The 27,451-nt window shown below is 41.2% G+C and overlaps 2 protein-coding genes across 4 annotated transcripts in view; both read left to right on the plus strand.

Annotated features, from left to right (window-relative positions):
• LOC126870415 (CUGBP Elav-like family member 4) overlaps positions 1–27,451 on the plus strand; it is a 552,273-nt gene that overhangs the window by 131,714 nt on the left and 393,108 nt on the right. For all 3 annotated transcript variants that reach the window (XM_050628111.1, XM_050628105.1, XM_050628114.1), the window contains exon 3: positions 25,466–25,611. The gene's annotated coding sequence lies outside the window, so the exon portion shown is untranslated. The remainder of the gene's footprint in view (positions 1–25,465; positions 25,612–27,451) is intronic.
• LOC126870414 (protein yellow-like) lies at positions 13,792–16,567 on the plus strand. The gene is made up of 3 exons (XM_050628097.1): positions 13,792–14,277; positions 15,157–15,563; positions 15,807–16,567. The coding sequence occupies exons 1-3, from the start codon at positions 13,930–13,932 to the stop codon at positions 16,288–16,290; spliced, it is 1,239 nt and encodes a 412-aa protein (XP_050484054.1). The 5' UTR covers positions 13,792–13,929; the 3' UTR covers positions 16,291–16,567.

The raw sequence follows: 27,451 nt of genomic DNA on the forward strand, positions 1-27,451 counted from the left end.
TTGGTTTCTTTGCATTGTCGCTCGAATCTCTTCTCTGATCTATGGAAACCTGTTTTCGCCAACTCGACATCGTCTTCCTCGTCGAACTCCGGTGTCCTCGTTAACGGAAAAGAATCATTCTTTAGGGTGAATGATTCGATTTGTCTGGAAGAAATCCTAGATTGATCGTCGAAGACTTTCATACTCTGCTTATATATCCAATATATCATATTATGTAACAATATCGGCAACGAAAGTATTATCTTATCTAAATTGTATATTCTGCACCTAGTGAGTCGCACAATGTTTCTTTTCCTCGTTTTAATCTCCAAACATTGCTTATATAGCTTCTTTAATATTAATTACAGATTATATTTTAATCGAAATTTTCAAAATTTCAATTGCAGTTTCATTGGTAGATTGTTTAATTTTAAGCGGAACCTGAAACCTGTACTTGGAATTTTTCCTCTATCAACAAGTGTTCTTCCATCCGTAGCACCGAGTTTTCCTCGTCTTCTTGCAAGTGCTTTAGTAAGTGACAAGCCTTGTTTGTCTAATAAATAGCTGGATTTAACCATACTATACTGATATATTCTTCATCACGATTGTTAATTTTCCGTACAAATAACACACTGACATGTCGTTACATCAGCATTTTATTACGAGCTGTTATTTTGGCTAAACCTCTAGTTAGCCAAACATGCAACATGCACTTTTATTCGTTCCGCTTTCGGGCATGAAAGACGTATGTATATATATATATGTATGTATGTATGTATGTATGTAGTGTACTCTCTAATCGCGTAGTAATACATCGACCTGCGGTTTAGCCTTTCCCGGAAACGTCAATATCGGCGGCCAAAGCGTTGAAGCAGATTTATTGACATGCGAGCGCAGTTCACGAGCTCCAGCTTATCAATATGCTATTTCGTTGTCCCGTCTTTCTCACTTGCCACACACCGCAGCGTACCTTGCGTAACTTTTCCATGGTAAATTCAATGTTTACCGAGACATTTCGTAATCAAGGAACAAACGTGTACGAATAATTACGCGTTGCCTTCTTTCGAGCAAGTTCATATCGATTGTGTTTTATCAACGTTCTATGAGGGCACATGGAAAAGTTAAGCAAATCGTATCGTATGTTACACTTGTAGTGCTCGTAGCTGTTACAATTAGTTTCATTGAACGAGCGACTGACAAACTCACTCCAAAGTCACTGACAAACGTTCCTCGCGTATTTGCTATTGAATTTGAATATCGACTTTTAACAAGTTTGTCATCGATAGCGTAGTTTAAGCGGATATTCTACCGTAGACATTCGACAAAGATTTCCTTTGCATATCGTTAGAGGATAACTACGTATAGTGGTACAAAAGAAAATTTCGTAAAAGAAAAATTCGCGTTGAGTCGTTCTGTTTTAGCACGCGATAGAACACAGTGGAACGAAGACGATAACGGCGAAACAAATTGAGATTGGTAAAGTTTTCTGATATCTTGCTCAAAGTTTCATATGTTTACCTCATATCGAAAAGAATTAAAAGCTCCCCGTGGTCTGCCTTGACAAAGAGGGATGCATATTGGATGAAATTCATTATTAAACGGCTCACGGTGTAGCCTGGATGTGTCACAGTGAATTTCGTCGTATTAAAGAGGACTTTTTCGTCGGCACGTTCGGCAAGCCGGGACCAACCCTCCCCGTAATAACAGTGGTCGTGGCCAAGTCCCACGAGGGCGGTGAATAAGGGCCACACCGTGGACTGACTTCGTAGTAGTTAGATCGCGCAAACTTTTAGTACTCTACTCGCGTAATTTTCGAAGTTATGTCGTCGCACGGCTCGCGTAATTTCCACGGTGTATATTATAAGCCGTTCGTGACCCGACCAGCAATGTTTTTTAATTTTTCTTCTTCCCACTGGCGACTGAACGGAACGAATTTTCCCACGGGAGAATTACGCGATATCGCTATCGGGCGAGGGCGAAACCCGACGAAATCACTATCTGCTTCTTTCTTTAATTCCAACCTATCGCGAGAACGTACGATGTAAATTAATCGCGTATCGCGACGAAATATCTGCTGTTCGTCGAAAGAAATATGCGTCTCGATATTTCAACGAAGCGCTTCCAATACCAAAGTTGTCCTTATCGAGCCAATAAATATTTTTCTTCGCGCTCCGAGTAATAACTTATTTTCGGGAGACGATTAAAGCAAACGAAGTAGATAAGATTATCCTCGATGGAGTGGAGGGGGGGGGGGGGCGCGAGGGGATAACGGGAGGACGCGGGGACAGTCTGTCGTGCCGTTCGTTTCGATTCGTGGTTTTTTCTTTTTCTCTTTCCATCTATCCCCCGGCAGTCCTCGGCCACGCAATCGTCGAGGGAATGCAGAGTCTCGCGTCGAGAACGTAGCCTCTGTTCTCTCTCAGCGGGATGCTACACACACGAGAGCGAGAAGTTGCAGAGTGGCCCTTTATTTTCATTTTCGCTGCCTTCCTCGTGGCGCTGTTCCTCCCTATATTTATCTAATAGCAGCACCCCCAGACCGCGGGCTCTTTTCCTACACCGACAACCGGTTCACCGCAGCTGCGTATAGCTCGGGTTGCGCGCACTTTGCGCCTCCATTATACGGGCAGTTTCCTTTCCCGCTCTGCCGTGTCCTCGAAATAATTAAGAGTTCATTAAGGGAAGATTGATTGCGCTGTTTAAACTTGGTCTACGCTACGGTTCAATCCCCTTCCCTCGTTCTCGTTGCTTCTTTTCTCTCTCTCTCTCTCTCTCTCTCTCTCGCTCTCTCTCTCTCTCTCCCCAACCGTTTCCCTTTCGTTTCTCTCTCTTTTTCTCACTTCGTACCGTCGTACGATCATACGACGTGATGAAATCCATGAATAGAGGGCCGTTGTTTATTAGCTGCCAGATATTTCTTCTCTTCCCTTTTTCGGTCTTTCGTTCTTCCGCCTGGTGCACTTCCTGCCCGCATACCTTTTTTCGATCGTCCTAACGGTTAATGGCTCCGACACAATGACTTCGAGTTTAAACGACGAAGCTTCGCCCGGGGCGACCGGCCATTTGTCAGCCGACAAACCTCACTGACATCGCTTTTTTGGCAGACCGTGCACCGGTACTCACCGAAGCTCGTTCGTTCCCTGTGAATTTTGAATTGTTCGTTTTCCTGCTTCGATCCATTGCAAGAGATTCGCGAAAAAAATGCTCGAAACAAAATTTTACCGACAATTCTGACGTTTACGTTGGACAGAACGTCGCGTTACAGATCACGCTGTAAGTTTTTTCCGTCGAAAGAGCTTAAGCGTAACGTTACAAAATATACGCACATACGAAAACCGTACCGTACAGTACATGTAACGACGGGTACATGTATACGCGAGCTTTAGCAGGAACGTTCGTTTATTTCGTTGGAAAAAATACGCATATTTATTTTAACCAAACAATGTGTTGTTTGCTTTAAAACGCAGTATATTTTCTCTTTTTTTATTTTTATTTCCCGTCCCCGATATTTCGCGTATTTTCTCACCAGCTGGGAATTTAATGAAAAGGAATTTTCTACGGAGAAGAGGTCTGTCAGAGACGAGGAAACCCTCTCGTCTGTTTCCACTTTACGGGTAAGACTTGAAACGTCTGGCAAGATCTTCTTAACAATGTGAATAGTCTTGGAATTCTCGATGGTCTTTGTGCGGACGACGTCATTCGCCGTTATGAAAATAACGGCACTAGAAACGTAAAGGTCGCTACTTTCGTAGCTACCGTCGACGGGGAATTATATTGGAAATAGTTTCGAGGCAGCTATGCGGTGCCGGAAACCCTGCAGGGCCATGTCGAAACTTTCCCAGCAATACTGACATAGTTGACAGACTGCGGTATGTCGGCACAATAACAGCATATTATTTATTCAGGTTGATTCGTCGCGCTGGCAGGAAAGTTTCAATGGAAATACGAATAAATAATACGATGGTCGCGCGATGATTCCCAATAAAATGGATTCCCCTCCTTCTCCTGCGCCCTGCCCTCTCTCGTTGATTTTTTCGTTACTCTCGATGACACGAAACCAACGGAAATAACGAAAGAGATTGACGAAACGAAGCTGTTTTCAACATCGGTGGAAAACATTTCACGGGATGCTGATAAATGTAAACGAGTCGGTGACGTTTGCTAAATTGTATAGTAAATAAATATTTCTCGCGAATATTTTGATGCGTCGAATACGGATGGACGAAACCGAACGAACACTTTTTTCGCATGAATTATTCATACGATAATACGATAGAAGCCATTTTTAAATCGTTCTCATCCGTGAAAATACATTTATGCCGAATCCTAAACATATGGCTTTATCTGGTCAAAATTCTCACCTTTGGATCGACAAATTCACCAGCTAACGATATCTCCAGATTTTTATTCAATTTTTCTTCTCACAGCGCGCCTCCTTTCGATAACTATACCAGAGTCGACCGAGGTCGAATATCCAGAGCGAGCTATAATCTCGAATACGTAGTTCTCAGACTCGTTTGAATAAACACACAAAGTTTACTTCGAAGATTGTCAAGCTCGTTTGTTCGATGGTAAAAACGCTAATTCTAGAAATGGTTAACGATAAAGAAGGCACGAACGGAAATGTGTTTGAGAGAAAGATAAGAACGAATGCGATTAGTCGAGGCTGCAGCTAATCGTATCCGTCGATTCGACGCGATGTTTTCCTTTTCTACCGGCGAGGCTATTACCGGTAACGATCTCGAAGCAAATTTACGACTCATTTGCTAAAAACGACCTGTCTCCGCAGAATCTTTCTACAAATCACGCGCGTGGTAGACTGATTTAAGTGGCAAGGCTCTTCGGCCGATTTGACAATAAGATCGAAGGAGAGATTCGAAAGAAGGATAGTTACCTTCGAAGACCAGCTCCCATTACGGTTATTACTCGTCGTCCAGAGTAACAAGAACCTGGTAGATTGCCTCAAATCACCGACTGCGATCCGCCTAGCAATCAAGCTACCCCGTTTTTCTTCGTCGTGTCGATTCGAGCCTTCGTCTATAACTTAAACCACCTCCCGTTTCTTCCTCTCTTCTCTCTCCTCTCTTCGCTCCGTACCCGAAATCCATTATCGATCGTCACTCGTATAACGAACATTAAATCGATGATTACGCTAACGAGACGTTCATGCGAGACGTTTACGCTCGCCCAATGCTTTAGAATCTACAAATCGGTTTGCAGTCGCAGGCGGAGGCGAGGGCAGGAAGCAACGGCCTATTTTCAAATTTTAATATTTAATTTGCTAAAATATCGTTCGTAACGTCGTTGAAGAAGTCAACGAGAACTACTTGTATTCTTCTCGTTCCGAAGCCAACTTCCGCGTAGATTAAAAATAAAGTTTGTTTTTGCTTGGTAACGTGAAATAAACCAGCGACGCTTCCGCCGCCGTAAAATATTATTTTTATGCGAGTGGTTCCTTCTCGGAAACGAGCGAAGTAAATACCGTCGTACGAACTGTAAATTGAAAACCAAGCGGAGCAATTTCAACCAAGTTCCATCCTTCGCGTACGCGCAGCCTTTTCACCTATACGCGCGTTCTTCTCTCTCCGGACCACTTTATCTCTGTTTTTCTTTCTTTTTTTTTTTTTTTTTTTTTTTGACCTTTCCTAGTTTTTAAACTGTGCTTGAAAGCACGAAAAGCGAGTGCCGTATCGTATTTACACAGGCACTGGCTGCTGACAGTCGAGCGACCGGGGGAAAGAGCAGTAGCCATTGTGCTCCAGTGGGTCACACGTGGAATAGCCATGGCGGCGGGTGGAGAACAAACAACTATATGCGAACTTACTCGATTAAGGACGATTGAAACGAACCCGTTTTACCGAGCCTTCTGAGCGTGGTGCGCATTGTGTCCGGTTTTACGTGCCGCACAAACGCCGTAAATCAACGTTCGAGTTACACCGAATGAAGCGTGAGAATAAACTTTGTCGTATTTACCGAATAAATCTAAAAGCGTTGGTCGCGTTTGGAGAAAAGTCTCGATGATCGTTACCGTGTGTTGATTTCGACGCCAATCTTTCGACTCGCAAAATACAGAGATATTTCTATCCCTTTCTTTCTTGGAATCTCTTAGTTACGAAGATCGCGCGAACATCGTTCAAAATTTAGTTCGTGAAATATACTCGACATGGAAGTAATCAAAATCGATGACGCGAGCGAACGCTTCGCAACGTTCCTACGTTAAATATCAACGTCGTTATTCTGCCAAATGATATTTCGAATCGTGTGGTTCTGCGTTGAGGTTTTACCTGGAGGCTTTGCAGCCTCGAATCAGACGTAATCAAACCGAATCGGTATTCGGTTGTGCGATCGGGACATCTTACCGGCAATCGGGTTTACGAGCCCTGTACAGACACGATTGACTACGCTGATCAAAGCACGTCTGCGTTTGATAGATGTCAGCCGCGCGGTGCGAGCGTAATTCAATTCGACAGAGTTGGACGTGAGCTGTTCAATGGACATAAACTGTGTGCAAACCTGTGATTAATGTTCTCTCTATTCTTATTGTTGTCACCTTGTCAACCTATAAATAATATCATTTTCATATTCAAGGGACCTATTCAACCGGGATGTGTCCCAGAGATTGGTCGCGTAACAATAGTCAATTGGATCGGTCGGTGTACACAGAACGTGTAAGAAGGTGGTACGGAAAGGTAGAGATACGTGGACGGCATAGGAAAAATGCGCAGGACCATGGTTACAGTGATAAATCACCGTCGATCTTACTCGGGAGATCCTTTCAAAGTTCTTGTTAGCGAAACGTCGCTCTTCTGTGATACCGTGCAAAGGGGTCGTAGAAACGGTTCCAAGAGGTTAGCTATGGCAAAGATTCTATCTCGACAACGAGATGCAGTTCTTCGTACGCAACAAAACATTACAAGATTCAGGTGACGCTACGGTAATCCTACTTGACTAACATGAGCCAAGTGACGTAGCAATGTTTCGCAGCTGGAAGAAAAATTGCAGGCAACACAACGCGCCGTTGGTTCTCGGTTTTCCTCGGAAAAAGACGCGACCGGTCGTCCATACGACCAAGCACTTTCGATAATTAAAGTGCCGTGTTAGTGCCATCCACTGGCGGCACCCCTCGACGGGGAAGGTTAAACGGCTGGCTCTAATACCTTGCCTCGATTGTCCTAACAACTTCACCTCTATTTATTCTCGCGAGTTTACCGAAGCCACGACCGAGTGGAAATGCATCGGTCTGGAAACCACGGAATTCGTTTGGAAATTCAACAGCGCGCAACCGATCAAGATTCAACTTTGCAAGAACGTTTCCCCTCGATATAATACTGTTACCGTAATTTTCAAGCCGGGAAATCGATAATAGACCGATTAAACTCTTTTTTCGTCGAACGATTAATCGACGAAAGTCAGTTTCTTTGTAAGCTGTTCTTTGATCTTGCGTTTAAAGTGGTTTCTTGCGTACTTTCAATGGCCTCGTATAACTTAATTAGACTCTGTTCTTTCTTTTAAGGTATTCTCGGAAAACAAACGTCCCACGCCGACGAATCTATCCTCAATAATATATGTCAACGATAAATGTCTTTCACAGTGGTTATCGATGGATATAGATTTCCATGCATTTTATACGCCTCCAGGTGTAAACGTTTACCGGCTAGGATCGTTTCTTATGTGACCTGGTGGATTTCGCTTAACGTATATGGGTAATGTTGGTAGGATCGAAAGCGTTAGAATCGAACTAGTAAATACACCTACGTATCTATTAATCGAGAATATGGAAATCTCGTAGTAAACGGTGTACGATCGCCATTTATTTGTTTCTTTGGCCATGGAATGGTGCAATGCCTCGAATAGTAGAAAATAGAACGAATGCGAGCCACTATTCGGTATAACGACATTTTGGAATGGGATAAAAAGTTTTCCAATGAAAACTAGTTGGAAGTTATTACTTGACAAAATTACCGCGTCTCGTTGCGGCGCTTGGGTGGTGTGGAATCGGGAGCGAGCATGTTTCACCGATGAGCAGCAACAGCGGCAACAGTTCCGTCGCTGCAGCCTCCAGGTGTGCCATTCTAACGCGCCTTTCGAAACTTAACTCGGAGAATTGTGTTATTCAAATTTCCTCCCCTTTCTGGTCGCGCCGCTATTTTTCAACGTGTTTCGCGATATCGTTTGATGCAGTGAAACTGTAGCAAGGCGGTACGAAAATCGCTTCCCCTTTTTCCTCTTTCGAATTGCGAAACCTGCTACGAAAACAAACGACTCTTTGCTTCGCATTATTCCGCCTGGCTATTTAAACCGCCGGTAATTGCTCGGGGTGAATGGAAAGAGAGGGATAGAAGGGTGGTCAGGAAGGAACGAGAAAGAGGGAGAAAGGAGGCAATTTAACGAAACGCTGGTTTTAAAGAGCGAACGCCAAGGGAAGGGGATGAAATACGGATAGAATCGAAAGAGAAAAAAATTAATTCATTAATAGAATGCGTTCGTCCATTATGCTGCCGATCGTACGAATGGTCGTGAACGTGGGCGTGTGGCCGAAGATCGGTGAAAGGAGAGAGAGAGAGAGAGAGAGAGAGAGAGAGCGTCGTGCCAGTCGCTGTTTACACGCACGCAGACTCCGAACGTTTCATTTTCTCAGGATTAAGTAACCACCGTGGTCGTTACCTACATGCGCGGTCCGCTATTAACGGTTTAATTAGCGTAAGTTTTCATTTGTAGGATTACAACGCAGCAAACTTTCGCTTGGTGGCGGAAGAGTGGAAAGGAAGGCTGGTTGGTGGGTGGTAAGAGCGGAGGAAAAAGAGAATCACTGGTTAAGGGGAGGAAAGAGCGAACGATCGTTTTTCACCGCAAACGTGGCTTATTATTGCATTTTCGCGGATTATGTCAAAGCCTCTAGTAATTTGCCGCTTACCCTTACCGTGGAAAATCGGAGGAACGTCGTTATTTAACTCGTCGTTCGAAGATTTTAAGCATCGGTTCGCAAATAGGCTAATCCTTGTAGAAAGATCAATTTATGCGCTTTCACAGTCGTTTATAATCAATTAGTCGTTTGTAATTAATCGTAGTTGGAAAGAGAAAATCCACGAAACGAAGGAAGACGCGTTGCTTTCGATCGAGGCAGATTTTGTAGCGACGACGGAGTGAAAAGTACAACTATCTCGACGATTTTCCGAGAGTAATGAGTCTCTTATTTTGTTACGTTGCCACTCGTTGCTTCGTCCTAGCTACGTAAAATTTGTTCGGGTAAGACTGTCACGTTCAGTAGGTCCAACAGACGTGCCCGTGACACCAAACTCGAGTGGATTGGTCCACGGGTCAGACACCGGAGAGAAACGAGGTGTAGCAAAAGGAAAGGGTGCCCTGTGTGCTCCCCACTCGAACTATTTATTCCGGCACAAATCGCATTACCAACTTCAACTGCAAAATTGACTTCGTCCAACTTTTACGACGCCTTCGCCTTTACGCCCCTTCGACGCCACCCGCACGGTCAGAACTTCAACTTGTACGAGGGTTTACCAAACTCAGTTTAAGAAGAAGAAGAAGAAGAACTGTTTCAACCGGAGAGAGACGCATCTTGCGGGTCTTTCTCCCTTCCGCTGTCGATATAAAATCGTACGATGCGAGAGCTTCTGCTAGAATGGCAGTTCGGAAGTTCGAACCGTCGGGAATAACGAACGGTATCGCCGTAAATTGTTCCACCTTTCTTTTCCTTTTCTTTTTCGATTAATCCTGTGCGAGAAATGTGACTGGCATACGTCTTTGAGGATACAACGACTCGATGCCCGTGCCGATGAAATTTATATGTCACAAAATTGTGAATTTATTTTACGTACGATGTTATAGTGATCCAAAGTTACTTAGTTAACTACTACTACTATACATAGAAATATATCAAAAGGACGTAGTAGGTAGTAGTTCAAATATCTATAAAACCTAATACATACAGATGCATTCTCTTTAAAAAGTTTTATTTTTACCTGTAGTTTTTGCTTCGGCAAGAACTTTGTACAAGAACTTCGAAGAAAATGAAGTTCACCATCTTACCTGCCACAAAACCCATTATGTAAAATGTTCTTTTGTGTGTAAAACGCTTAAATTTACAAAAGTTCTTTTGGTTGAAGAAATTTCGCTGAAATGTGATATATGGTATGAAATTATCTGCTTTAATTAACACTTTGAATAGAATGATTTAGACAACGATAATATGATACTCGAGTACCATATTTTTGAAATAGGTCTTTGATTGACATTTCTAGACAAGTTCTAGACAGGTTCTTCGATAATTAGACAGTTTCGACAGGACATGCGACGCAAAAATCGGTAAAAGTTAGTAACTTATTGTGTAATTCAAATTCACAACGGAAAACATTCGAATATTATTTATTCTCATAAAAAGATATATTACATCAAAGGACACGTGTACCAAACTCAAATGCAATTTATATTTCTGATGAATGTACATCAGGAATCAATTATATTTTTTCTACATCTCGCTGGATGAAAAATTTTTACCACAATTTGTGCAACGTAACGGCAAAGAATCTTTATTGGATATTTAAATCAGTGGAAGTGAATAGAAAGAGAGAGCGAAAGAGAAAACTACTATTCCTACTCTTATGAAATTCTGAGAGCGACTATACTTCTATGAATTCTTCGTACACATTAAACCTTTATTGACGTTCAACGATTCCACGATATTTATCGCAATATTCATCTCTACGCGCATTTCCTATCATAAAATTTTTCTACAACATCGGATAAAGGATTCTATCACTAGCTCGATCTTTACGATCGTAATATTTACGAAAGATTATTGTTTCCTTATTAAGTTCTCGTTCGGTATCGAAGAGTTGTTTTGGACGAACTAATTTGCATAAGTAGCTTGCAGTGTACTCATTACCCTGTGTGCGTATACCTATGTATTTGTCCTCATTCAGCGTTTCTTATTTCTTGTTAACTTCGTAGAGAGCGGGCCGTTTCACTTTTAACAAGGAAGTGCGTACTCTACAATGTTTAATGCATCATTCATGTCTCGTTAACTGCGAAATTGAGTAATACTTTCCTGAATTCTTAATACTACATTGTTAATATCAGTATATGCTATTCTTATATTTCGTAATTATTATTATAATGCATTATCTTAAAGTATTATAACATATTATACCATATTTCTTCTATAAATTAAGTGCAATTTTTCTATATCGCGAGAACAATTACTAGAAAATTACATCGACGATTGTGCTTATAATACCACTTGAACATGAAGTATAAATTATGATTCAGAAGTGAAGATCTCGAGTATAAAGTCATGTCCATTTGAATGATTGAAACAGGTTTATTTATAGATTAATCTAAAACAAGAATTCCTTCTGGAAATGTATCTTTATGGTACGAATATAACTGATACTCGTTGTACACTTTGCATTAGAATTGAAATTAACCACCCATTTGTCTTCTGGTTCTGCTTAATCGTGACTAGCCGGATGATTTATGATTTCCACTTCTCCTTAGCAAACACAGTTGTGCTGGCCAGATGTGGCGAAGGGTGTAAAGCGATTCAGAGTCGAAATCGAGAAGGGTTGGTGGAAAAAATTAGGTGCTGTCTGCCATGAAAAGCGTGGAGATTATGAGCGTATTGCGTGATTCGTACTTACGTACGTAACAGTTGGAAAACAGTTCTGACGTGCCAAGGTTTTCATTATCCGCGAAACGCAAGATCGACCAACCTTACATTGTCGTTTTTCTTTTTTTATGTAGTACTTCATGGATATCTATATTAAAGGTTTGTTGCAAGTAAAACGCAATGCTCGGATCGATGATAATAATACATATTATCTGCGATATAAAAATAGTTCGCAGCGTACCCAGTAATTTGGTGAAAATAACACTGTGCAAATACAAATTAAGCGATCCGCTCGCGACACTGATCGACGCAGTGATATTTAGATATACGATCTAAAAAAGTTTTGCGAAATATCCTTTCTACATTCGTTTTAAATGGGTTAATTCAACGAGAGTTAAAATATATGTTCGCGTCTTAAAATTAGATAAAGGCGATTCTCGTTTTTTACTTTCATCGTTTATTATTATTTTTCGTATTATTTCGTTTCGAGTATCCATATACTTAGTTAAATATACGTGTGATTTTAATCCCCCGATTTCAAGTATACCTGCGGTGTATTTACATTCGTTGACGTTGCTTTTGTAGGTTGAGCTGCTGATTAAGAAATTACAACCTAGAGCAGTGTTAAAGAAACGAAGGAACTTTTCTTAATCCTGTAGTTTGTGGGTTCGCAATCGATTTGCCGAATGCCAAGATGTATTCGAACACGAACGTTTTTAATAACCTTCGCCACGCTCGCAAATTTACATGAAAATAGTTGAAGCTCTATTTCAGGTGAGCGTGTACCGCTTCCAAATAGCTGATCCAGTTTCGAATCACGCAGTAGCTAATGCGTTCATGACCACATTCGGTGAGCATTCGTTATTGACGTTCCGACGCGCACACTGCCGACGGTTCTGATAGCTCGTGTTTGTATTCATCGGGAAATACAGAAAAGCCACGAAAGTAAAGTGCATCGTAGAATCACTATTTTCACGGTAATTAAATCGATTTAGCAAAAACGTGGATTTCCAAAGATCAGCTTATCGATGTGCAAATTTATTGTCGGATTTGATACGCTTTACTTTTACTTTTATAACAACTTTACGCAAAACGCTCTGAGATGCTTTCTGTCCGAGTTAACAAGGTTAAACGTCGACTGATTGACTAACAAACTGAGATGTATTCTGGTCGAGAAGTCGAGAGCTGTAATTTAGACGATAGCAAGTAAGAATATGGTCTGTGACGACGATATTTATAAGAAAATATCGATGAGTACTGGCCGTTCTCCACCAACGGTTACTCGAGTGTGGAGTAAGGATAAACCCGGTTTTTCCGTGTTTTATCGCAATGAGCGACAACCTTAAGAAACTTCCCGACTTTCAAAATGTTTGTAACAATCGACTGTAAAAAATGCTAAATTTTATGGCGGTTAGGATTATTATAGGCCTGAATTGATATGTCTTGACAGCTGGTGGCCATCTTGACCGAGAGATGAATTATGATTTATGATAACGTTACGAGCGTAACAGTTGTTATTATTTGTTATTACTGATTTTGTTTGTCATCTGACCTTGAGATAGCCTTTTCTTTATACCGATTGCATTTATTTTAAGAGTAACGAAAATATTTTATCGGCCGGTCAAATTGACCGCCCGCGATAGGCAAGGCAGAATACAATTTCTTCTTAAAAAAGGAAAAAGCAAACTAAAAGTAAATACCGAAAAATATGTTGTATGCGTGTTTTAGGAAAAGTCAGAGATTATGAAGCGATATGGTAACGTTTAAATATGGTTAAATTTGTGTAAAAGTTTGAAAGCGGTCAATTTGAGCAGCATTGGTAGGTTTAGTGTTAAGCAACTTTCGATCGGCTGAACCAACATAGCGTCTTGAACGTATGATTTAACGTTACGCTTGTTATATTTGTTAGTATTAAAAATCTCTTAACCGCAAGATCGACTTCTTGATTTTGTAGTATAGCAAGTACCTATGCAGAGAGCAACGACCTTGCGCCTACTAATAAGACTGCATATGTAATACCCCTTATTCACTTTCTATTATCTAGTAATATATCCAGATAGTTGATATCGTAAGTCGCGTTAAACAGTCTCGTAATATTCAGTTCAAGGTTAACCACGCCATCAAGCCGTATGAACAGGGAAAGTAACTGGTTTCGATGGTAGTAATGCCACTGTCAAGAATATGTCTGCGCTGCTCTGTGAGGCAGTGTACTTTGGATCGCGAAACCGATCGAAGCGACGAACATTCTAGTCTACGAGTTTCCGAGTGGAGCATATGTTGTTCATATGTCACGACGAAGGCTTCAGTTTCTTGTGTAATTCGCGATGGTTCGATCGTTCAGTTTTATCTTGATTCTTGGGTTCTTGTATCGTGCAACAGGCGAAGGACTAGAAGTTGCTTTTCAATGGAAATATTTGGATTGGACCTGGCCGAATGTTCATTTGACGGGAAGAAATCAGACGCTGGGTAACGCGTTTACCCAGGATGTGGACATCGATAGATATGGTCGTGTGTTCGTAACAAGTCCTCAGTGGTTGGATGGTGTACCGATTAGCTTGTCGTTGGTAACGACTGCCTCTGGTTTCGGTGGTCCTTTACTGATCCCGTATCCCGATTGGACCTGGCACACGCCATACAGTTGTGACAGCATAATATCTGTGTATAGGTTGGCGGTAAATATCACGATAAGTGTAATTGCTGCAAAGGTTTTCAGGTTTACCAGTGAAATGGCATTTTAATAAATTCAGACGAAAATTCTTCGAATGAACAACTCTTGGTAGAAGCCTTCACTTCTCTCAAGATTGTCCGTTGAGTTATTGTATACGCTAAAATAATTCAAACAGCTCTTGTTACGATAAATTTATTAATACCTTTATTTAAATTTCGTAGAGATATGGGGTGGCATATAAAGATTTCTAAGCAGCTAAATTTAGTAACGTCTACGTTTAACAATTATATGGAAAATCACAAAATAGATGCATAGAAATTTTTCCACTAAGTGATACGAGGTAGAATTTTCTTTTGACGATATTACTGATTACAAGTTTGGTAGAGCGTTAAAAATTTGGCAATTCGCGAGGATAATAGAAGAATTTGCACGAATTACCTATAAATGAACGCGTTTAAAATATTCTACGATTAAAAGTTATACACGACGTTTAACATTCTTCTATAAATATTTCATAATCGGATGATAAATGCAATAAAACGTTTATTTCACGTGTATAACGGAGATGTGTCTTTTCCTACGTAATCTTTCAAATCAAAAAAGATCGTAAAAGAGATCGAAAGATCGTACACACGCATAAATATTAAATAAAAATATGTAGGTATATCATTATGTTAATGCAGACGTGAAAATAGTAAACGTGTAGGAAATTTACACGTTGGAATATTCGACTACGGGAATTACTTCTTTTTTATTTTATAATTTTATTAATACGATTTTAAGATATGCTTACCATTAGAGTTAATCGCAACTCAACGCGTTAAAAGTCGTGGACTTTTATTAAAGGTATTATATTAAAGGTAGCAACGAAATCACTGTACAGATAGACGAATGCAATCGTTTGTGGGTTGTGGATACTGGACGCATCGGAGGAAATGCTGTTTGTCCTTCGAAAATATTGATCTTCGATCTTGCGAACGATCAGTTGGTCCATAAATACGTGGTTCCGGGTGATCAAGTGCTGTACGGGAAGGCAGCATTAGTTACGCCAATCGTCGATGTCGGAAAAACATGTTTCGATACTTATCTGTACGTGGCGGATGTGGATCAAAATGGCCTACTGATTTATGACTTATATCACGATTATTCATGGCGAGTAAACAACACGCGTGGCAATGCTTTTGGCCCGGATGACGATGCCATGAACATTACGATCGCTGGAGAATCGTTCGATTTAACGGATGGTACTCTCGGAATGTCATTGTCGCCAATTGGATTTTTCGACAAAAGGTATCGATTTTATTATTCGTGTTCTAGAACAAGTTTTACAAACATTTAAAGTAATCTCGGAAAATGAATCCTATTAAAACACTATGCAATATATTCTATTCCTTAACTCAACGTGAGTTGATCGAAGAACGAGGAAAGTAGGAATATACAGATAAATGGAAGTCGATGAAAAATTGTCAAAAATTATGTCCGATGCTTGTTTTATATTCAACAGAAATTCGTCACACGTTATACAATTTCCAGGTATCTTTACTTCAATTCGTTGGCCAGCTATCGACAAAAGTTTACGAATACCTACTCTTTAAAGGAAAGTAAATACAGCGAACCAATAGTGTTCGAATCGAACTATAAGCGAGCAAGCCAAGCGGGTGTTCAAGCAACGTCGCGAAGAGGCGTAATATTTTTCCAATTAGTCCAATTAACGGCAGTCGCTTGCTGGAACATTGAGAAACCATTTACACCGGAAAACGTCGTGGTAATTGCTCAAGATGAGGAGACGCTGCAGTACGTGAGTGGCATTAAAGTAATTAGAAACAGACGGGGCGAAGAAGAGTTGTGGTTCAACACAAACAGGTTACAAAAGACGATAAACATGACCCTGAAACCTACTGAAACGAATTTCCGTATAATCAGAGGGAAAGTCGATGATATTATCAGAGGGACGAATTGCGAGCCTTCTGGCATAAAACACAGATTTCCGGATACCAACTTCTGGCACCGGATATGAATCGAATAAATTGCATTATCCCAATCAAATTCAATTCACCAGATCCTACCTACGTATCCTTTCGTATGATCGCAAAATCATACGAGCGATAAATTGTACTTCTCATCTGTAATGTAACTTAATCACAAATAGGGAACATATAAGTAAAATTTTTATTCGAACAAGACAATTTATTTCTCTCACGTGTATACATTATGTGACAGTGATATATTTATATATTCTCTTATACAATTATCGACCAATTTTTTATATAAAATATACTTTCAGAATCTGACAACTGTCAATTGTTTTGCATAACCGAGACAGCTGCTTTTGTTAACTTTTCGATAATGATCACTTTTTTTTCGTCAAAGATCAGGAATGTCTAGACACCGGGAATTATTCAACTAGCTCGAAGAGAGAGTAAGCGACGAGTGTAGGAGAGGGATTCTGCGAATGACAGTTAGTGTGTAGCAATTTAGTTAACCGTTTCATCGCTGCCTTTTGAGATGTAACGAGGCCTGTCCATGACAGAGCGTCACTAGAAAGCTGAATGTTTCGATAGTATAGTCAGCTGGTCGCGGCACGAGCGCAACGCGACGGAGACAGAGAGGTGTGCGGTGAGTGATACGGCCGCAAGTTTTTCTGGACAAGAAAATCGATACGATGCCTTTTTCTCGGCGGCGCGGCGAATTCAGGAAGTTTTATCAGCCTTTTGGGTATCACAAGCCCGAAGCAGGAGACGGAGGCGCAAAAGGCGGAGGGAGGAGGAGATTGGTTGAGATAAATGCGCATTCACGAGGAATTGTTCGCGTTACTGCCGCGGCACCCTTGGGATACCAATAGGGCGCGCAATGCCGGGAAATTCGTGTCACCTACTTCTCTTTCTACGGCGCAGTTCGGCGTGTGACTAATGGCGGCATATTCATGGCACAGCTTCGCCTCTCTAGCTCCCCTCAACACTACCCGATCCCACACCCCTTGCGAAGCTCTGGCAGTTAACCTCAGACAACCCCTTCGTCGCGATAATATATGGCTGCCCTTAAATTTTCGTTCCCCTTCGATTCCTCCCTTTCCGACCCCGGCATCGGCCTACTCCGACACGTATGCTGGAAAACCTGCACCTTCGCTCGCTTTGCCGTTGATAACCGATCTAGCTCGACCCCGAGGCCGTTCCAGAAAGAACGTTCGCGTCGAAAACGTTTGCGAAACTCCTTTTTTATCTTTCCTCGATTTCGTTAATAAATGACGCTGCAAAACGCCTGACTTACGACAACCTTCGTAAAAACACAATACGCCTCCCGATCTCTTCGTAACGTCCCTTTTACGTATTTTCATAAAGTAGAGGAAATCTATATCGTGGCTCGATAAGTTCATCGCGATATCGAGGTATTATAAAATATCGAGACTCGAGCTAAAAAGAGAGGTATAACGTTGGCATCGAACGATCCATGCAAGAGCACGTTTTCACGATCAAACTCGTTATCTTAAGGGTAAGACGTGGAATTACTTAAGAGGCGATAGGCGTTTGACGGTAAAGTCTGGCCGCGAACGCGTCTACGGTGCACGGAGAAAAGGACTCAAATCGTTTTACGAGGGTAGTTTTAAAACAAGTTTACGAGAGTACCGCGGAATTTCGAAATAAATTTACATCAGTTTTACTACCCCTAATATACATAACTACCAGTGTTTGGCACTGATACTCACGCGTACACTCCAATCACTGTTAGTGTGACCACGACTACCGGTCGCTAGACAGTCTGGAATCGAGTTTCTAGGAAAGAAAAGGATGCCACGCTTTAGAATCTCTTTACGACCAATACGGTGAACTCGTGTACCGTTTATTTCACGGAAAAAAGAAACGAAGAAACGATCGCGAAAAGCGCGAAAAGAATTTATTCGCACGTAATGCCGGGGAAGTGCTAACCGGTAAACGATCGCATGTTGTTGCATAAAAATTTCATCGCAAGCAATTAGAGAATTCACCGAGGTATGGTCCACTTTCTTGCAAAGGAATGTTTTCAAATTAAATGAAAAAGAACACGCAAGAGGTGCATAGCCAGGCGCTAAACGTATCGCACGTCGGGAATGAAATTTTAAACTTTAATCGCGAAATTAACCGCGTATTTCATAGTCACAGCTTTTCCGTCGGCCACGGTAAATTACTTTGTTTTTCTCTGAATTCTCCGCTGCTTCTTGCGTTTCGAACGAACAAGCCACACATATCGCACCGAAGAAAAGTCAAGCTGAGAAGCGGTGGGGCCATTCACGCCCGAGCACAGGCACGAAGCACGGGCACTCGCGTTCTTTCACGCAGCCGTTGAGCGAACGAACATACGAACGAACGAACTCGCGTGGTATCCGCTTGTAATTCGAAGGAACGTTGGGTTTCTGCGGCGACGGAACGTCGGGAGAATTTCGGGCATCTCTGGTGTCTTTATTAAGGGAGCTCATCTATAATTCACCGAGCGGCCTAGACGGCTTGACAGTGCTGGACTCACCGTTCGCATAAACACACGGCATCCTGTGCAGAAGCCCATGCATGCCAGTGTGTGGCACGCATTGCGGTTGTCAGCTCTAGTCAACGTGTAATTTACTATCCTGTCTCCGTTCGATGCAGATGCGCCCGTTGCTCGGAACCTGGACCACCAAATACTGTCTACTAGGCTGGACGTTGCGTCGGCGCTAACGGCTACGAGGACGCGAACATTGCTTCTGCACTGCTGTTGCCGTATTGCCGTTGTTACCGTCGCTAGTTACGATCCAAGTGGACGATACGGCTAGCCCAGGCACCACTGACCACTCAGAACCAGGTCACCGCAAGATCCCCATAAACCAACTGCTACATCCTGCTCACTATTTCGTCATTAACTCAAACCGAAGTTTGCTCCTCCGACTATCGTCGCAGTTGCTACCCGATTGCAAACAATTTCAACGTCGGTATCGTTACATCTTCATTTACCCTCCAGTCCTCTTTATAGTTTTCATACGAGCAACGATGTAACGAGATCGTAAATTAAATTATCGATCCTCTTAAGGTTTAAGTCCGTATAGAACTATAAAAATTACATTTTTAATTACAATTTTTAATAAAAAATATATTATATGATATATATATAGTTAGTTATTTCTGTATTAAATATTTTTTTCGGTCAATTTTTCCAGGGATTTTCAGTCCTTACGTACCCCAATTATTATGCCAGTTCCTTTGCCTCAGCATCCGAAGCATGATTACTTCGACTATTAACTGATTTTATGGCCTTGCCACATCATGCTTGGTGTAGTAGATACGCGAAGATAGTATTATGGAGGCAATGGACTAGAAAGTAAAACCGATAAAGTCTACTGACCGGAATGTTCGACGTAACATACCGTGTTAGGGAAAGTCGTCGTATTACGTAATTATACTAAGTAAGAATGTTTAGTTCTCTTATTCAACGGCGATCACAAAAGAGGAAATATACGCTATAATAAGAGTACCTTTTATAATATAAAATATATTAAACGAGGTTATCAATGTTTCTTGCTTACGTTTAAATATATCGAGTGAAAGTTCGAAATAGATATTTATATAAAATTGTGCGCTAATAAGACCTAATAGTTTAGCAATTTAGTTCGGTAAATGAAAAGATGTTTAAAATACTCGTGACTTCGAGTTCATAAAAAGCAACAGTTCGAGTAAACGTTTAACGTATACGAAACAGATTCACCTTAAACCTTTGCAATTTCCCGATTTATCGCTGCAAAGTGAAAATATACGTAAATCGCGAGAGACAATGCTAACCGTTCCTTGAGCGCGACATAGAGACATCTCTGGGCACTGGGCACGCTCTCGGCTTATATGCCAGTGCTTCGCGTTGTTTGCCTATCTACCTTCCTATCCATCTGTTTCACCCTTACCACCTCGTTTCATCTGTTTTTCTCTTTTCTTCCACGAGTAGTATGCAGCGTTCGGTTGAAATGTCGTTTGCTTTGCAAACTGGTCCCTTACATTCGTAACCGTTCGTTATCGTTAGTTCCGCTTGGCGAGGCGCGTTCACAGCGTAAACACGTACGTAGGTATATAAGCGTACTCTCTCTTTTGAGAGAAAGAGAGGGAGAGCGAGAGCGAGAGCGAGAGAGAGAGAGAGAGAGAAAAGCTGACAGGGAGTACGAACGAGGTTTGAGAGCGCATTTCGGAGGAAGGTGTGGTCGTTTCGACTTCTCCCATTCGTTACCTTTGCTGCGAGCGCACCGGCGTGCAAGCGCGCCGAGTCATGTTTACGAGCGCAAATAACGGTGCAGCCGCAACTTTTTGTTGCCGTTTCCTTTCCACCTTTTTTCCACAACGTTCCCCGCCACACACACGTACAGTACCGATGATATCACGGTTTGGTAATCGTAAGTACATGTATATCTATCTTGAAACGTTGGCGCGTTAACGCGGGCGTGCATATAGACAACTTGTTCATTTACGCACTGTCGTTACATAATGCCCATTGACGTTTTAACTTTTGTTTGCGTAGATCGAGTGAGATTTACTTGAGTTTATTTTGACATATGATTTTGGGAGCATCGGCTTCCTTGTTTCGTTTAAACAGTAAGTTCGTGGAATATGTAATGTGTGTTGTAGTTACCTGAAAGAAAACACGTTAATTGAAATGGTTAACAAATAACGTACATGCACTTTACATAACATCTCCTATTACTACGTACGACTTATTACGATAATGTAACAGGTTCCTGGCTATTCGTTGCAACATCGGTACGAACTATTCGTATCTCGTGCTTCATAAATGTCGTTGCAGACTGTAACGAAAGTTTTTGTATAGTTTAACTTGTATAACGAGTATCTACGATTTTTTAAGTTCTTAAAAGGAGTAAAATTCTTATTATCGTAACACGTAACAAAACCAGAATTTATCGAAGGTACATTTTCCACGTTATCGTTTACTTTCCATGAAAATATATAAACTTTACAAGTTAAATTCTTACGTTCGAGTTACTTTATCGCTTGTCGATCGATTTAAACGATACAGCTCTACTTTCGATAATTCATTCAGTCAGCAAATTCACCGTTTCTTTCCGGATATCGACGAAGCTTACAACAAAGAATTCGAATTAATATCTGAATGTACAAACAGGATTAGGAAAAGATTTGTAATAAAACTGGGCTGAGGTGAATCCTTAAGCTAGGGTGGGGTGTTTGGCAATTTTCGTATATCGATATATCGTGAAAGGAACGATTGGTGGTGGATAGACGTAATGAATAGCTCGGATGGAAATATATCAGGTCAGATGCAGGTTCCAGTGGAAGATAGTCGTTGGATGCAGCAGCAATGGCGGCGTGGGGTAGGTATGGGTGCAATCAGCGCGATGATAACCAGTATTACCGCGTCAGCCCAACCCATCTCGCAGATCTTGGTGGCGTAATTCCCCGGGGTTCTATTTGTGACGAGGGCAAACGGCTAGTATGACACGTATACTAGGGATGATGTATTCCGCGTTATTTATTTCGAACAACACCGATCGGTACGCCAACAAAATAGAAATCAGACCGTGATCCCTGAATATTCACACGCCTTTGGTTTTTGAGTTGGGTGCTGCGACCATCAATCGTGGAAACGATGTGGTGTGATTAATTTTGCTGAACCTCACGGTTGGTGAAATGCGCCGCGTCGCTCAATTCCTGTCGATCACAGAATACGTCCCTTGTCAATCGCTACTTCATTGAATATGTTTAATAGCCGACAGTCATTGCCAATTGATTATGCGGTTCAATTTGACGAATTTGTCTCTGAAATCTTTGTTACTGGTATTCGCCAAATCTATGAATATTAATGTTGTAGAGAAATAGCGCTTAATTAACTCAGTTATACCGTATATCGTGAATTATTTATGTCATCTTTCCATAAATTTATAATACTAATCTCGAAATTTTAATCCGGTCAAAACGGTATAGCAGTGTTTAAAGTGGCACACGGTCATTCGATCGAATCGGCCTTTCTAAATGGCGTGTTTGATATTTCAAAACTGTCATTAGTTATATTTATTGATATACTACGTTTAGGGATACTTACGAATTGGCAAATTATTAAGATCTTTACAACGAGAACCCATATAAATTCGATTTTATAATAGAACAATCACGCCAATTATTTGTTATTGAGTTAAATACCATTTCGTCGGTTGAGAGACCGATCTTTTTTATGATTTAATCGGCTGAGAATCATCTTCGTATCGGCTTTGAAAGGAAGAATCTTTCTGCTACGAGCGCGTATAAAGTTCCTATCGCACTGTATATTTCATTCGCTTTCACGAAACTTCCGAAAAATATCATTCCCTTCTGGAAGACAGACCTTCAGGTGACCATTTCCTTTGCGACGATAGCGTCGCGTTAAATTTGAAGTACGATATATGTAGAACGAGGAACAAGTAACCGTAGAAAAACGCAACAGTTACGAACTTCTCGAGTGAACGGTTTCAGGTTGCGTACAGTTCGTAACGTCGTAAAGTTTGTCTTTCTCTCACCCGGTTCCATGATCTTTCAATCTTCGTTCACCAGTTTGTCCCTTCTCTCGCTTTGAACATAATATTTCCGCTTATTCGTTTCTACGCATTCGCAGAGTTGGCTGGTGTATACGTAAGTCCATTTTCCTCGTTTCTCTCTCTCTTTCTCTCTCCTTCTCTCTCTGTCTGTCTGTCTTTCTCTCTCTCTCTCTCTCTCTCTCAAGTAATACGAGCCCCTCTCTCTACCATACTCGCAGCATGCATCCTATTTATTTCCGTGCGAATACCAAGAGACAGAAATAATGATTTTAATAATACTGGAAACGTGGCGTGAGCGTGAGGATTTTCCTCGATTACATCAGAACCATTGTTTCAAAAAGGAACCCGTTCAACATATGAGAACCATTAAATAAAATTTCGCCGCGTCTGCCTGTGCACGCCAGAATAAAAAGCGTTTCGTCCATCGGGACGATCCATTTCCATTTCAACCTTCCAATACTAAATGCATTTTATTCTCCATTGGAATTTCAGTGATTTGTTTCACCCAAAAGTATTCGAGCAGCATATTTAATTATTCGCTCGAACTGCTTGTAATACCATTTTCAATGTGTTTCTCATTTTTTTACATCGATAATATTCATTTCCCATGGCAGGTAAATTGTTGATCCGTTAGTAATTCGATCTTTATTAAAATACCGACCGGTATCATTGAAATGAAAAAATGTATTCCGTCTACGAATTTCATCGTTCCATCGAACTATTTCCGATACGTCTTTTTTTCCTTTTTTTCGGTGTGTACCGATATCACTGAAACATTTTATATATTTTATCGTCGTTGTTTGCGTGTTTAACAATTATTCCCTTTTATATAAATAGATTCCTTGAACCGTTTTCTCTGCTATTTGTCGTATGGTTACTTTTGATGAAAGTTTAGGGAATTGTATAGCTTCTCGTAAACTGAAGGCTTTTAGGGTTAAGCAAACTTCGCGTTTTCCACTTACCGTGGCAGGGCATATGGCGAAATTCCCACGAGTTACTCTTTTACGTCACATGCCTCGTTTCTTTCTTGCCATTTCTCTAGTTGCTTATTTAACGGAATAATACTTTTCCACGTCGCACGTTTTTCACCAGTCCATGATACCTACCACAATCGCCACTCGTCGTAAACACGAACATTTTTTCATTAAAAATTCAATTCGATGCCTTGCGTCTAATGGAAATCTTGTAATTACCTTAATCGCGACACGTCGAGTGTCCAGCCGTTTCTTTCCCATGTCCGGATCCCTTCGTCTTGAAGAGTCTCTTTTAAAACCAGTTAGATCGGCAGTTTTTATTAATCGTGAGAGGAAGAAAGAGACAGAGAGGATAGAGAGAGAGAGAGAGAGAGAGAGAGAGGGAGAGAGAGAGAGTTGCATCTATGAAAACTTGCAACGGTGCTGCCCTGTTTCCGGATACGGAGATGATGTCTCGGACCGAAGGGTATAAGAGCAACGAGAGGGTGGGGGAGTTGGGTTTGAGGTGGGAGAGGAAGTTGCTGGACCATGTCGACTGCTTCCCAAGCCAGCCGAAGTGGACCTATCGACTCGAAACGAGTGTGCTCGACGTTAAAATCCCGGTCGCTGCTCCCGTTTCTCAGCCTCTCCCCCTCTACTACTCTGCCTCTTTCCACCGTCATCGTTCTCTTGCTTTTCATCCCCCGTCCGTAGCCGACCACCACCCTTTGCTACCCCTCTATCTGTCTTTCTCTCTAGTCCGTTCATTCGTCCGTGCGTTTGTATTGAACGTAAACGATGCAATGGGTAGACACGGTCCAGCAAATCCGAAATCCCCTTTTCCTCGATATAAAGCTTTACCCCTTTTTTCGACTTCGTCCTTCCGTTGAGCGCGACTTCGCGCCAATACTTTCTGCGAGCAAACCAGGCGGCACAAGTATCGAGTCACCGGTGAAATCGACTTGCTGTATTTCAAGGATCCGATGAACACTCGGAAATCGAACGTTCCAACTTAACTAAACGTCGATATTGTTACATAATAATGTTTCGATCGTTCGATGGCTATTACGATTGCGTATCGGCTATTATCAATTATCAGTTTCGTTTGATAATTATCTCGTGTTCTATGTGATTAATGGTGTGATTGAAAAAAAAAAAAAAAAGAAGAAGAAAAAAAGGAACACGAGAAATTGTTTCGCCGATCATTTTGAATTTACGGCTATAAAAGTGTAATGTTTCACAGCTCTCATCGGTGAAAACGTTATTTTCAAGACAGCCAGATCGATGATCACGCCAAAAATGGAATAAACCATGAAATAAAGTCATCGTTGAAAGACTATGGTTCATTTCATTCTGTTTCGTCGAGCTACTGTCGAAGACTTTTATGCAATTCGAGAACGTTCGTCTCAAGTTTTTATGAAACGTATGCTCCCCGGTGCAACATCGGTAAATTGCTAACAACCGTCATTGCGCGTCATGCGAAGTACTCGTGATTAATTAACGAAAACTTTTCATTACCGAACTGAAGTACTGAAACCAAGAAAAACGAGAAAAAAGACTATAACCGTTTTTAATCATTTGTATTGCGTTAAAAGATTCGAGATATAATGACACGTATATTTATATTTATAATGACTTTAGATAATGGTTTCGACAAGATAGTCGATAGGGATGGTGTAATTCCGCACGGAAGTGACAATATTATTCTGTTTCAGGGTGTGACGGGCGACCGGCTGGCCGGGGGCGCCGCACACCTCCTCCATCTCTTCTTCTTCTTGCCACGACCACAACACACAATGTAACAACAACTACCACTACTAGAGTCGTCCGCGTGAACCACGTTCTCAATGTACTCGATGTGGTACGTCACCATACCCCTACTCGGTGTCTCTGAAAATATGTCATCCTTATTAAGTTTTAACGTGTTTCACTTTTACGTTGTCGTTGCCTCACAGTTAGTGTTCCTCAATGTTTTAATCAGAAATTCGTGTCATGAGCCCGCAAAAGATAATAGTATCCATCACTGTTGATGAACGCACGTGTGGCGAAGAAAGTGCGCTGCGAACATCGAGCTCGAACGCTAAATTAAATATCAAGCTCGGTAAAACGTTGTTGCGCGGTTTTTTTTATTTCTCCGAGAAGGTTTCGTAGCTCGGTCATAATTACCGTATTCTTCCATTACCTGGCACCTACCTACATATCTGGTACAAAAGCAAATTTTCGTTGCGGTATATTCATTCCCCTTAATTAAACTGTGTCGTTGAATTTCAGTTTTCATGCGAATTGCACTTTAATTAAATCTGTTCATCGAACAATTTTACAGTTCAACTATTTTTTTAAAAGAATCACTTTTGGTCATAGTGCATATGTTATCCTCGTTGGTTTCTTTCTTTTTTTCTTTTTTAATATTTGACAAACGATTTATCATTTCCCGTTTCGCGATATGATTTGCGAGATAAATTTACACGTGGAGGCAGTGGCACTCTTCGCGCACACGTACGTATTTACACATCCATCAACATTATGTATACATTCTATATTCTATATATATATATGTGTGTGTGTGTGTGTGTGTGTGCGCGCGTGTGTGTGCGTGTGCGTGCGTGCGCGCACATATACATACACATATACACATATGTATACGTACATATTCGCTGAGTTCCGTTACAATGTGACTTGTGGTTGGTTTAGTTTCGTTGGTTTATCGGTGTTCGATGTTGGCTGCTATTGTTGGTTGTTAGGTGTTTAGTGGTCACTCTGTGTTGGTGCTCACCCTATCGGCTCCTTCCTTGTACCCGCAACCCTGACAACCTGCACTCCCTTCCTCCGACAACTCGAATCCCAAACTTGATGTTAGAAGTTACAATGTCAAGCTTGTCTCCTGCCACGAGCAATCTTATTGGACGACGGAAAGATCCGCAACACTATTAACGTATATATCAAACTGACGGTAAGGTTTTTATTCGATAGTCTGTTCTTATTCCAGACAGCATGCTGTTTTTACGTATGACAGAAAAGAGAAGTAAGCAAGTGTCGCATGATGAATATCACTGATTAATTAAGAAAAATGATGAAATATATTATATGTCGATGTTCACTAACAGCTGTATATCTAGGATCGATGACGCGTTGAAATACGAATTCTTGCCGAAAATTGCAAATTGCAAGTTGCAATTTAGCGGCACTTGATGTTAAATGACTTTGTAATGAGTTTGAAGTATGTAAAGCGTTTTCAACGCGATCTTCCTCCCTTGTGAAGAAGTTCGTTATCGATCAAATATATTATTATATATTAAATATATTTTTGTACAATTTTCTTCTTATTCCAAGTCGTATCGTTTAGCTGAGGAAAAGATTTGCTTCATTCAATGAGCTAGCGTTTATTGTATAACGTTAGGAATTTGTGAAAACTGCCGCATACGAATCTGTAGAAAATTGATAGCAACGGACGGAAAGGCACGTTTCGCTTCGTTGTGGAATTTAAATATTTTTGAAGAATGGATACGAAACCCAATAATTTTTATGCAGCGCGCGTAAAGGTCTCCCTTACGGAATACCATTTCTAAACCAGGAGTAGATGTGCGTTACTAGAAAACGGCCGACATTTGATTAGAGAATGGTTCCTCTTTTACTCGTTTCATAGGTGTACCATTAGTTTGCATCCCATCTAATCAGACTCGAATTCGTTTCGATAATTTTTA

The sequence above is a fragment of the Bombus huntii genome, chromosome 10 (genome assembly GCF_024542735.1).
Source record: "Bombus huntii isolate Logan2020A chromosome 10, iyBomHunt1.1, whole genome shotgun sequence".
Classification (NCBI taxonomy): Eukaryota; Metazoa; Arthropoda; class Insecta; order Hymenoptera; family Apidae; genus Bombus; species Bombus huntii.

Excerpts from the sequence above, each read along its gene's own strand:
- LOC126870414 (XM_050628097.1), top strand. The coding sequence starts at position 13,930 with ATGGTTCGATCGTTCAGTTTTATCTTGATTCTTGGGTTCTTGTATCGT. Across the intron at positions 14,278-15,156 it reads TATCTGTGTATAGGTTGGCG|ATAGACGAATGCAATCGTTT; the intron begins GTAAATATCACG and ends ATCACTGTACAG. Across the intron at positions 15,564-15,806 it reads ATTGGATTTTTCGACAAAAG|GTATCTTTACTTCAATTCGT; the intron begins GTATCGATTTTA and ends TACAATTTCCAG.